This window comes from Syngnathus leptorhynchus, chromosome 8 (genome assembly GCF_054491065.1).
Source record: "Syngnathus leptorhynchus isolate UIUO chromosome 8, UIUO_Slep, whole genome shotgun sequence".
NCBI classification, from domain to species: Eukaryota; Metazoa; Chordata; class Actinopteri; order Syngnathiformes; family Syngnathidae; genus Syngnathus; species Syngnathus leptorhynchus.
The window spans coordinates 3409500-3421968 of record NC_141202.1 but is presented as its reverse complement, the minus strand read 5'-3'; the positions used below and the strand labels follow the sequence as shown (position 1 = coordinate 3421968).

At 43.9% G+C, this 12469-nt stretch overlaps 2 protein-coding genes across 2 annotated transcripts; both read right to left on the bottom strand.

The window, feature by feature from the left end:
• Positions 1–228: 228 nt before the first annotated feature.
• Positions 229–4356, bottom strand: tbrg4 (transforming growth factor beta regulator 4). Its single transcript, XM_085919438.1, has 11 exons — positions 4133–4356; positions 3293–3781; positions 2911–3231; positions 2554–2728; positions 2267–2424; positions 2083–2193; positions 1808–1952; positions 1503–1736; positions 1321–1432; positions 1129–1243; positions 229–788 (listed from the first exon to the last, which is right to left on the bottom strand). The coding sequence occupies exons 2-11, from the start codon at positions 3695–3697 to the stop codon at positions 687–689; spliced, it is 1878 nt and encodes a 625-aa protein (XP_085775564.1). The 5' UTR covers positions 3698–3781; positions 4133–4356; the 3' UTR covers positions 229–686.
• Positions 4357–4638: 282 nt separating this feature from the next.
• LOC147051946 (DENN domain-containing protein 3-like) lies at positions 4639–12348 on the bottom strand. The gene is made up of 27 exons (XM_085918300.1): positions 12259–12348; positions 12013–12190; positions 11831–11941; positions 11652–11767; positions 11460–11569; positions 11228–11339; positions 11032–11151; positions 10861–10959; positions 10660–10779; positions 10455–10570; positions 10219–10374; positions 9852–9948; positions 9665–9768; positions 9385–9575; positions 9159–9318; positions 8796–8991; positions 8562–8730; positions 7364–7623; positions 7120–7290; positions 6928–7057; positions 6429–6536; positions 6176–6315; positions 5898–6058; positions 5686–5822; positions 5507–5625; positions 5293–5430; positions 4639–5221 (listed from the first exon to the last, which is right to left on the bottom strand). The coding sequence occupies exons 1-27, from the start codon at positions 12340–12342 to the stop codon at positions 5003–5005; spliced, it is 3822 nt and encodes a 1273-aa protein (XP_085774426.1). The 5' UTR covers positions 12343–12348; the 3' UTR covers positions 4639–5002.
• Positions 12349–12469: the final 121 nt, after the last annotated feature.

The window sequence follows — 12469 nt, the reverse complement described above, 5'->3', positions numbered from 1 at the left end:
ACATACAAATGCGTCTAATGACTTCAAATACACAACACAGTATCATTAAATGTGATTATTTATATTGGTAGACTGTGCTACACATAGTGCAACTGTCAAAGAGCTAAACACAAGTAAGAGTTTCAATTGAGTGAATTGCTGACATGACTATGGTGTCCAAATAATGATTTTTTTGGGGGGGGCTTTGGACTAAAATATGAAGTAGTGTCCACACGACAGCAGAAACAATTAACAATAAAACATTTTCTTTTTTTTTATTCCATCACATGATGACTCAAACACATTCATAAATTATTAACCATCAATTGAATGCTTTCATAGATCACATCTTAGCTAAATGTTCTGTATTCCTTACAGATGCTGCGACTCAGAGCTGAGCGTATCCAGAACAAGTGAAGACCTTGCTGCTGTTTTTTCTGAACTCCGGACCTCTTGCTCAGCATCTCCATGGAAACAGGGAAAGCCCCCAAACACGTTGCCACGGGAACAACAGTCAATATATATATATATATATATATATATATATGATATTTAGTTGGGTTTGTTTTCGGTGCAAGCGCACTCCTCTGCAATGCTGCACTCTTCAATGTATGTGTGTGTTTGTTGACTGCATTCCCCGGGCTCCCGTTTGTGAGGGAAAGCTTCTGATTTAGCCGAGTTTGCAATTGTGATCAAGGTGAGCCAGTTCACTTGGCCATGTCCTCGGCTACAGCCTTGCCCATCTTGTCCTTTAAATAGGCCAACTTCTGATGTTCCGTCTTCAGCTCCAACCACTCGTAATAAGGAACCTGAAACAGTAACGCGCATTTCGGTATTTTGCCGAGCTGCCGCAGATTGGTTGGACAAAGGAAAAGTGTGATGATCCTCAAAGAACCAGAACTTGTTGCAATCAAGGAAAAAAACTACCAAACGTTGACCTCAATAAGGAAGAATGAAAATCACAGCAGAGCTCCCCCTGCTGGTTTGCCAACGCGTCACCAAAGTTAATAGTGAGCAGATCAGTTGTAGAAATTTCAAAATCATAAAAAAAAATTCTTAAAAAAAAAACCGATGAGATGTCAATTTTGTTAGATAAAGTATCCTAAGATATATTAATTGAGACACAACTTTTTTTTCAACTTTTCTTACGTCAACTAAGATGAACCCGGCAAGTTGCAAGTGTCGCTTCATCATGGTGAAGCGCCCCAGAAGGTCTTTACTCTTGGAGCCAAAGTTGGGGAAATCCCACGCTAGAAAAGCCATACTTAACAGGAAGCACAACAACTTTAGCAAGTAAAGACTACAACAACAACAACAAAAATACTATTTTCCCTAACTCACCGCCGTGCCCCTTCAGGTAACGCCTGCTTCCCGCCACCGTTCGGAAGATGAGGAGCTCTCAGCTGGGATAAGTCGATGGGCTTGTTGTCACTATCCACGACCACTTCACCCTCTGAAGAGTGGAAAGATATTCACAGTGGTCTTAAAAACTAGTCATGCATTCTGTGTGACCACAATCTTACCGATAGTCCAACCATACACAGTGCTGACGCCCGTGCGAAGCATCTCCGGCCTCTTCACCAAAATATCCAAAGTCTCTCTCAGGTTGTTCTGCAGTGGGGAGAGGGTGGATGTACTGGCCGGGACAGGTGGAACGTCCATGCGGGATGAGGATAATTCAGAATGCTCCAGGTGCAGCGTGGCGGCGACGTGGAGCAGTTTCAGTCGGTAGTTCCCCACTCGAACCGGATTGCCATCTGCGGTGGGGTGACGGAAAAATACGATGGATATGTTTTGGGACTACTCGCACTGGAGACGTGCTTCTCACTTGACAACTTGGCGACGTATTCCGGTTGGAGGAGCGGGCTGAGATAATGAGGCTTGGCCTGCTGGAGTACGCACAGGGACCACGCCACATCGGTGCGAAGAAAAGGCTCCATGTCCGAGAGGGAGCTCTCCAGCACGGGATGAACCTGAACGCAACACATAAAAACTATTAGTTGAGGGTGAAAATAGTTACAAATGGATTTTATTATTTTCTGGCAGACACACTCAAGTTGCGGCCGCACTTTAAAAACCAGCGATGTGGTAGCATCATCTTACTTTTGCGTAGAACTCGTCTCCTTTGCTAGGCTGAAAGTTCAGTCTGGCAAACGTCATGAGCAAGTTACACAGCTGCAGAGTGCTGTATTTGTCACTGTGCTCCACATAGTGCTGGAGAACAAAAAATAAATAAATCATGACGCATTTGAACAAGATGGCAAGGTGCGGCATTAGAAGGACCGACCTCGGCAAAGGCCTCAAAGAGCGGGATGTGGAGCCATTTGAGGAAGCCCATTGATTTTGAAAATCGCATGATGTCGGCGGAGGTCAGTACAGACACTCTCGGCAGCAACTCGGACGCCATTCGCTGAAACACTTGCGACTGATGGAAATTCAGCTTACCTGGAAAAGCACAATGAGGAAAGAACTGCCATTTCGAGTCAACTTTTCAAATCGAATCAAATACCAGAGCATAAAACAACAATTCTGCCATGTACTTGATGTGAGACCAAACATCAAAAGTATTACTACCAAACGCAAAGGCCATATGGAGTATAAGCGGAGTGGTGAACTCTGCCGAAGGTCTCTGCAGGAGATGGTAGGACAGCGCCCTGAGAAGGGGCACCGATCTGCGGCCCAGCACAGCTAAAGACACGGAAACTTTGCGAATTTCTTCAGCTGAAAAGACTTCGGCGAGTTCCAAAGCCTTGGAGAAGGAAAAAGAAAAGAAAATGGTGGAATATACATAAAGGATTTAGGGCATTTATTTACTGCACTGCGCAGTGTGTACATTTTCAGCGTTGCCACTAGAAGGCAGCATAATACAGTCCTGGCAATATAAAGAGAATTAAAAATGACACATTTAATAATGTAGACCACTCAATGTACCTTGTCTTCTAGTCTGTCCATTAGTACAGGTGACAGGTGTTGGCCTTTGGAAATGAGCGCACAGACGGTTTTGGCATCAGAGATTTCAGTCCAGCGCAGTTCCAGCTGTTTTAGCGCAGCCGTCACGATGGCTACATCCTGCGCCGCCTTTCTGCCGCTCCCCCACTCGGCCAGGAAGGCCAGCTGCTTGTAGCCGAAGCGGCGGATTCGCCACAGGACCTCCGTTTGTATAGAAGCCAACACCGGATCTGTGCCGGGGACGCCCATCACCCAGAGAGCCCGCAAGACGGACACGAGACTGCCGTTCCACACAGTCGATATCTGGAAGATAGAGAAATGGCTCGGTCATCCTCTCGGTTTTGACATCTGGCAGATTCCTCACCTGCTGAGTTATAGTGTCCATGATGTCCCGCAACCTCGAGTCCTTGGTGTGCAGTTGGTGAGTATTACCCTGCGTCTTCAGCGTCATCCTCGTCCATGCCAACAGAGTAGAAGCTGCTTGATTACCGTTTCCTCCATGTTGTTCCCAGGCAACGAGGATGTCCTCGGGCGCCGCGGCCTTTTCCATAATCTCATCCAGTTGGGTGCGAGTCGGCATGTTTAAATACACCTCGTCTTTTGTCAGCACCCGCCTCTCACATAGCGACCTCTCCAAAGTCCACGGCCGGCAACGATTCTTCTGCACGTCAACCAGGCCGGTTGCTGATGGAGGCAGGCGAGCGGATGAGGTTCGAGAGGACGCCCTGCATAGCAGAGGGACATATCTGCCCAAGAAACGAGTGGCCATCGGGCTTCGGAGGAGAGACCGCAGCAGAAAGACGAGACTATGATCTCAGTTGTCAGCAGCCAAGTCCACCATTCCACATTTGTCCTAAAATGACATTGGACGATATAGTGAGTCTTACACACAGACGGTGAAATGGACCTTTGTGTTGTTATGACCAGTGATACGAAGTATAAAGTAGACAAAACAGGAAAGCTATTTTTTGACTCAGTAAATGGATTCAGAACTTCACCTTTTGTGAATCCCTTATTTTTACACAATATTACATAAGTACAGCGTGTGCGTACTATCGTCATTGCTCCTATTTTGCGACTAGCCTAAAAAGTCAACTAGTAAGCGTCACTTGTCCGGGTCCGCAATTGACAAGTAGTACCGTGAGACAGGACGTGCGTGCAAAGGCAGCGGTGATCTAGCTATCGAGAAAAATGAAATGCTGACCTTGTCGCGGAGACGAAAGAGGACTCAATCAGTAGTTTCTTCTCCTCTCACGGGTCTATTTGCAAAAGGCAGTAGCCCGGCATGTATCGTGGCACCATTGATTGTCATAAACAACGCACAACATAAATTACAATATATACTTAATGGAAATGGTGCTTCACATGGAAATTCATGATGCTGACGCCGGTCGCAGGAAAAATACGTCAGAGGTCATGCGTAATGGACCTAACGTCATATCCGGATAATCATGTTTGAATTTTCTCGTACATATCTGTTGTTATTTTGTGTAATTTATTGTCAAATGTTTTCAATTAAGAAGTTAACTAAACATTAAAGTTCAGAAAATATAAAAATAGTCAAATAAAAATTAAAGAAAATAAGTCGACTGGTTAGAAAACAAGCACATTACCGCCACCTATAGGATAAGAACGCCCCCTTGAGTGAGCAATTGAAACTGCAATTTAGTTATTTTTATGTTTGGTTTCGCCGAGATATTTCTTCTAGAAAGGTTTTTACACCAAAATACAAAGACTCAAACAGAATAGTAAGCCATCTGTGAAGAATGTATGGCTGTAGGTAGACAGATAGGCTCCATCTGTTTGTATGAATAGTTTTTATAGTTTATCAAATGGAACTTACAAAAAACAAGCATGCAGATAAAAGTAAACCAACAGTTTCAAAATTCTGTTAATTATTCACCCGCGCTTCGACCAAGGAAATATCTTGAAAATATTTAAAAATTGGCAAAATATTAGCAAGCAAAAAAAAGTTACAATTCCAAAAAGCAATGAAAAAAAATCACTTCATCACAAACACATTTGAAGTTGTTTTTTTTTTTCAATCAAAATACTGTCCTACTGGAATACTGTCCTACTCTACTTTCCAAATGGCTATTTTGCCATCACGCCGCGCAGATCCGCTCAGGACATAGCGGTCCTCGGCAGAGCAGAGCGTCCGGATGCTGTCCGAATGGGCCTGCAGCTCCTTTGCCACGGTCAGACTCTCCGGGTGAACCACCACCAGCTGACCTCTCAGATGACCATCGCAATGACCTCCCACACTGCTCTCCCCACAGGAACCCACCCAGATCTGCGGTAAAGAATATCATCCATCATTTTTCCTCTTTCTTTCAATAAACGCGATAACCAAACACGGCTCACCTGGTCCTTGACTCGGATCATGCAGGTGACCCCTGAGGAGCCTGTCAGGGAGATCTTCTTGAAAGCAGCTTTCTGGCCATCAGCATGCCAAACATAGAGCTCACCTGAATTCGCCAAGCCTGTCCAAAGCTCACCTCTCTGGATCGCACACACAGAAAAAAATTAACAAGTCCGAGTTTAGCTGACCTAAGGCAAGGGCACGAGGAAGAGTCACCTCTGGGATGACAATAAAGCTGTTGATTGTATTTGTTGGTCCTCGAAGATGCTCAGGCAGTAGCAGTCTTCTCTGTGGCATCCCGCTATTTTTTAGCTCCACAATGCTGTCACCGCAGCCTGTAAATATCAACAAAATCAAGACTCCTCGACGTCCGCCATTATGAAAGACGCACTTACAGCACCACAGGGTATCGCCGTGGATCTGGATGGAGGAGAGACGCTTGCAGTTGATGTGGAACTGTCGCTTCACCTTAAGGTTGGAGGAATCCCACTGCAATATTGTCCCATCACAGCTGCACGAGTACATCTCCGAACTGCGAAGAAAGAGTCTTTACATGAAATCCTCACAAAATATTGAAAATAAATCCAAATTGAGAAAGCATCTGCACCTTCTGCGTTGTTCTCCCGCGTCCAGCGTGAGGCCAGTCACCTCGTGCCTGTGCTCGGTCAGCTGTTTGTTGCAAGACAGGGTGTGGGTGTCGATGATGTAGATGACCGAGTCCCGGGAGCCGATCCACACCTGGTCGTGGACCAATCCCAGCATGCAGTTCTGTCGGGGGGGGGACAGCAAGGCTTCGATTCAGTACATCCAAAAACGATTCATTCCCGATTAGAATGTTGTTAGATTCTACGAGGCGGGATGCAATTTTGAAATCAGCGTGATCACCAGTTGTGACTCGCCAACATGGATGGAGTCCTGCAACATGGACCAGCTCACAGCATCAAACACAACCACTCGGCCTCCGCTTAAGGCCACCCACAGCTTGGGATTCATCTCATTCTTTGAGTCATCGCATGTTAGCTGACCTGTACAAGATAAGATCTGATCTCAGTGTTTGAAAAAAAATATATCCAATAAAGAAATGTACAATACTTTGAATCCATACATGGGAATTATCTAAAAGTCTACAAAGAGGTACCTGGAGTGTAGAGCAGTACATGGACAGTCTGTGGTTCTGGGAGGTCCAAGGAAGGGTTAATTTTGTGTTTTAGTGTCTCGGAGGTAGTTTTAGGCACCATCATGGGGACTGTTCAGAAATAAATGACAATAATTTAACGACGCTAACAACAAGACAATATTATAACAAAGTTTCCGATTTGGAAAGAATGAAGATATCAAAGAATCAAGTCAATGTAGTTTTAATCTTTTGATCCACCCGTCAACCTAGGAAATGTCATGATCCGATGCAATTTGTTTTTTTACTGAGTTTGCTCATTAACTCATTCACTGCCATTGACGGCTAAAGACATCAAATATGCATTTCAACTGGTTTGACAGTGAATTAATTAAATTAGTACTTACCAAATTACATGAAAAAAATTCAAAGAAATAGCATGCTTGCATGATTCATGACAACTGTTGACTAAAGGTTAGCATTAGCTTTAGCATTCGTGTCAAGTAAAGGAGGATGACCTCACCTTCATGTCTGACCTTGTCAAAATAGGCCAGTTTTGACGCAGCACAGATTGACTTTTGGCTCTGCACGCAACCCACCACGGCATCCATCAGCAGGACATTGGTCAAAGCCTGAGTCACGTACTGAGGATCCTAAAAAAGGACATCAGGTCTCTCACTGGTGCTCCTACGCATGAAATACTCGTTGTCCTTACCTTATGTTGGTCGGCCATTTTGCGCCCGGCCCACATCTCTTTGACCACAAGGTTCCAGAGTTCAGTTTCCGTCTTCAGGTTGGCTTCGAACGTCTCCAGCCTACCGGAAGTTCGAATACGCAGAGATGGAATGCGGACCAGGAGAAAAGGGGCCAAAGCTATCTTCACCTCCTGTAAAGACGAGTCGCTTAGGCGGATTCTTGTAGACAACATAATTTGGTTGTTTTTTCACTGACGCAGTTACCTGTATGTCTCGGAACATTGTGATTTCCAGGAAGCCCGGCTGACCCTCTGGGAGCAAGAAGAGACGTTTCTGGGTCATGGCGATTTTGCCCACGCCGTGAGAGGTCTTGACGCAGGACGACAACTTGTAGATGCATTCGCTGTGGTACAGGTGGTCGATGACCTCGGTGGGGAAATTGACGTCCTGAGCTTCGGCTTCAGTTTCCTTCCAGAAGGTGTAGAAGCTTTTGAAGAGCTCAGGGTCCACGAGCTCGGACTCACCTAAACATACAGTGCATGTACAAATAAGTGTTTGCACAAAAAATATATATATAGCGCTTCTAACTTTCTTTTTTTCTTTTACTGTAAATTTCTTTCCATATTTCCATCCATCCCCCTTAAAGGAACACCTAATGAATCTTTATCGAAAATTTTTGAGAGGGGTTGTAATTTTTATTTTCCTGACCATATCCTGGCCCCCCATGGCCCCCCCCCAGGGAAAAAAATGCTAGCTCCGCCAGTGATCCTGACCCACCATGCAAATCTAAAAAGCTCAAAGGAGAAAATGCTTCGAAACCACTTTAAGCCACAAATTATCATGTGGCTTGTTTAAAAAACAACATTTATTTAAACTGTTACATAAACGAAACAAAGTTTGGCCCTCGGTGGACTTTTCCAACATCCTTTGATCCAAAGCAATTTCAGATACTCGTAATGTAAAAATGTTCTTGCTCGTCAAAAGTTCCCTTGTTGTTCTTGTTTTATAAATAGAACATGACAGAAATATTATGATGTAATTATAATGTGACCAATGTGCTCTACTTCAGACTCCAAGTTGGGAAAGAGTAATTCAATAGGATGTGCATACTGTACATTTCAGCGTACAATTTACTATATATTGCATTTCACGCCAAATACGGAACAAATTATGAAACAGTCGCTTCAATCCACCATGACAACAATTTGTACCATGAGGACTGTAAATAACTTGAGTCTTAATGAAATCAAGCTGGATGATTTTTGTAGTCGGTGGCCTTCAAATCCAAATGTGTGGCAAATATAATGAATTAACATTCAATATGGTAGTTATCGAAACTCAAGTCAGTGAAACAATCTGAGTATTATTATTATTATTATAAATAGCTAGCAGCAAACCATAAAAAAATGGGTTAATGTTATCTTACACGAATGTGTAAAAATAAGCGTCCTTCATGACTCACCGCCAGTGAGAGCATCGAATAAACGGTGTATGGTCGCCACATCTTTAACGATCCCGCCCTCTTGGACGCAACGCACAAATTCCTCTCGATCCAGATGTTTCTGGGGCAGCTCAAACTTCTTGATATCGTCATCGGCCTGCACGGACTGCTTCTCGTTTTCCGTCTTCACCTGGTGATAGATTGGGAGCAGTGATGTCATCATCTTGGACTTGATAATGGTGTGAAGATGCTCACCTTGAGGATGAGTCGTTTAAGATCAGGCCATCGATTGGCTTGCTGTTGTTCTTCCTGTATGAGCGATTCCACCAGCCATGTGACCACTTGCATAGGGAAAATTGATGTGTCCGTCTTGGAGAGTGTTTGGAAGTCGCCCAGAGCGTTGAGCCGACGCGAACACAGCAGATTGGTGAAAGCGCGCAGGTAGAAGTATCTTAGGAATGAGATTTTAGTTCCTGTTTAAAATCCAGCCACTTGACACAAAAAAAAAAATGCTGAATTGATCCAAAATAAATGTGTAGACACAAAAAGTATATATTTTCCAAGTCTGCTGTCTACTTGCACTGGGGCCTAGTGGATTAGTTTGATAAAAAAAAATACCTGGCGAGTAGAGTGGAGTTGTCATTTTGGACCGAGTCGATCGCTTTGCCAAGAAGATGGATCAGCTCGGCGTAATAACTTTGGACAGCGTGGAAGGACAAACAATCTGGGAATTCTGGGAGCTTGAATATCTTCACAGGCTTAGGAAGCATTCTTGGTGCTAGAATAAAAGATGCATTTTGAGATCAACCATATGTTTTGATTGAAATGTTCTTTCGGGTCTTACCAGGTTCACACAAGATGATTCTGGGCACTAGTGAATTTCGGTGTAAGTTCATAGTTGGGTCTTGATCACCCAAGTTGGGAAGGCTGACTCCTTGTCGAGAAATCGGCTTGTTCTCAAGGATGGAGCTCTTTCTCCGGGCTTGAATCTCCTGCATGGTGGGCCTGCGTGGACTTTCCACCGATGCCTTCCTCCTAGTGGAAACAGACATTTGTTGTAAGAACCAAAAAGATTTCACTCCAAATTAATACAATAAGATAAGACGCAGGAGTTAAAAGCTGACTTTTGCGTCTCTGATCGAGTGCTGAGTTCCATGCGTGCAAAATTGTCCATCTTCCTGTTGAGACGATCCCTGAGGAAAGAATGGAAGATGTTTGTCTCCAAAACCTGCAACAAAGTCATATCCAGATGTCAACACAAGAATATGTCCAAGAAGGAATAAACCATTCCAAATAAAGGGGAAGTTTTACATTTTTATAGAAAAGTTGTTCCGCTGGTTCTCGGCTTTTCAGGAACTCTTCACTGTTAAATACTCGATGTTCGTAGTTCAAGTGGCTGCTAACATGCCTGCGTGGAAAATAATTAAAATTAGTAAAAGTTGATCCAACAGCAAATAACTCGCATGTTGGTTGCTATCACATTGTGAAGGCTTAGCTAATGTTAGCTAATGTTAAGCTAATGTTAGCTAATGTTAATGCTAATGTTAATGCTAATATGAATGCTAATATGAATGCTAATGTTGTCTTAGCTAATGTTGTCTTAGCTAATGTATTCAAATGGCGTACTGGAAAGCGATTTATGGAATCATTACAAGTCGATCGTTGGACTTTGGAGCACCTGAATATGTTGACAATGAGCTCAGTGGTGATTCTCTGGATGTCGCGGTTGAGATTGCGCTGCCACTCCCTTCTCATGGCACGTTGATCCTCGATATCAGTGCAGCTCGCACGCTTGCATTGATCCAAATCAAAGTGGATTTGTAGAGATTGACACCTATGCGAAAAAAATGCTGGTTATCAATCAAAATCTGTTTTTAAAATTTTGTAGTATTCCTCTGTATGTTGTTTACTTACCTTTGCGTGAAGCAGTCCGCTGCAAACGCCGGAATATCTGGTAGATCAACAATCTCCGAACAAGAAGTAGACACAGTTCCATTATCAATGTTGATGAGGATCAGATCAGCAGTTTCCTGCATGGATAGAAATAACACAACATTTTGAATGAATCCAAAAAATTGCATTCTGTTTCATTGACCACATTTTGCTAGCTAGCGCTTACCGCAGCAACTTCTTCAAAATGGCAAAGGTGGCAACCCATGAGGAAAGCGGTCGGTGCCATGAGGAAGTCCAACATGCCTCTGGCCAGGACGGGAACGTAAGGATGCTGCCACGATAGAGGCTGCAAAAAAAACAACAACATAGATGAACTTGAATTGTATTTACATATCGCCATAAAAAAAAACAAATATTTATTTGCCACCTGTAGAAAAAGCAGCAAGCTTTCTGCCACCAGCGTCAGCCGGGCCCAACTGGCAGAAAAGAGGACGACCCTTTGCTCCTGGAGGAGGCAAGATAAAACCTGCATAGAGAAGACAAGGCGACATTTGCAGCCTAGCATGCCTGCAGCCGGAATAGTGTCGTGAAGGTCTACCTGCAGGAGAGGATGCGGGCGGAAGCAGATCAAAGGCAGATGAAGTTCTAAATCCACAGTTGGGCAATCTTTATCTTCTCTGGATGGTAATTCAATCATCAGGGGATGTAAGGTAAACATCTTGGAGGAGGGGACATAGCATTTAGTTACAATCAAGTCAAGCAATGTGAGATTTTTGTTTTATCATGACAGGTACCAAATGAAGTTGTCCAGGAGGAGGGATGGGCACCAGCGCCAATTTGGCCGCAAACTCCTTTACCTTCTCCTCAATGTCCGGAGAATGACAATTGCTGAGTTCCATTAGAAGACTGAGAGGGGAAAGGAATTTATTTATTTGATTTGATTCGTTTGACTTGGATTTTAGATTGTTTTGGTTATCGTCATGCATTTGTATGACTGGATTTTTCAATTGAATGATTCCCACTCACCATGACAGACAGTCTTTGAGGGCGGTGAAGTATGGATACTTGGAGATCACACAGAAAGCGTAGGTAGAGAACAGTTTAGAGTCAGTTCCGTTCTGACAGGAAGATGTCAACTAACACCAAAAAAAAACAGAAACAAAAAATGCATCTCGACTTCATCTCATATGTGTCAGATTCACGTTTAGCACTTCCAACCTGGACGGGACGAGAACATTGCATGACGATGCCGTGTGACTTGTTGCCAAAGACATCAGTGAAGACCAGGAAGTGGAACTGTTCTTCTAACTTTACGTTGGTCACTTGCAGCCCGCCTGGGGAGATAAAATCATTTTATAATATCAAAGTTTTGTGTCTTTTCTCATAATGTTGAATACCAGGGAAGCAGAGTTGAGGTAAAGCTGTGAGGTCAATGTCTTTTGGGACGATGACATCATCGCTGTTTTTTCTCCTGGTTGCTGCATCTTCACCTGCACAGTTGTGACGGGCTACAGCAATAATTATGAGAAATGAAATTTGCTACATTTTTTTTTATTTAATTTCAAGGACAACATCACACCTTGGGCAACTGATGAAGATCTCTTCCTCCTCTTCCTCAGCAAGGAGCGATGCTTCCGCCCATGTGACCTCACCGCTTCACTCTCAGCTCGCGGCCTGCTGACAAAGGGAGGCGCCAGGACGTGCAGGACCTCCGGCTCCAAAATGACGTGCTCCAGACTTCTGTGACACTTCACCGCCTTGGAGCAAAGTTGTCATAAAAACAGTCGGTCCAACCAATTGTGGAGGCTTTAGATGTGCAAAGTACCTGGCAGACCTCCTGGAGCTTCTCACTGGATGCTCCCACAACTACGCAGGCCTCCAGAAGAGGAGAAGGAAGATGGTCCGACATGGCTGACACGGGTTCAGATCTTGAAGAACCAGTGAGCTTCAAGAGTGGAAAGGGTTAGACACAAATTATTGCTTTAACCAGAGATGAAAAATATTTGAACGCACATTAAACTTCTTCTCATTATAAT

Bases quoted from the DNA above. Each gene is read 5' to 3' on its own strand.
- tbrg4 (XM_085919438.1), bottom strand. From the start codon at position 3,697: ATGGCCACTCGTTTCTTGGGCAGATATGTCCCTCTGCTATGCAGGGCG. The intron at 1,737-1,807 runs GTGAGAAGCACG...ACCCCACCGCAG, and splicing joins ATACGTCGCCAAGTTGTCAA to ATGGCAATCCGGTTCGAGTG. The intron at 1,433-1,502 runs GTAAGATTGTGG...TCCACTCTTCAG, and splicing joins TGTGTATGGTTGGACTATCG to AGGGTGAAGTGGTCGTGGAT.
- LOC147051946 (XM_085918300.1), bottom strand. From the start codon at position 12,342: ATGTCGGACCATCTTCCTTCTCCTCTTCTGGAGGCCTGCGTAGTTGTG. The intron at 11,768-11,830 runs GTATTCAACATT...TTATCTCCCCAG, and splicing joins ACCTCAACTCTGCTTCCCTG to GCGGGCTGCAAGTGACCAAC. The intron at 5,823-5,897 runs GTGCAGATGCTT...CTTTCTTCGCAG, and splicing joins GCGGGAGAACAACGCAGAAG to TTCGGAGATGTACTCGTGCA.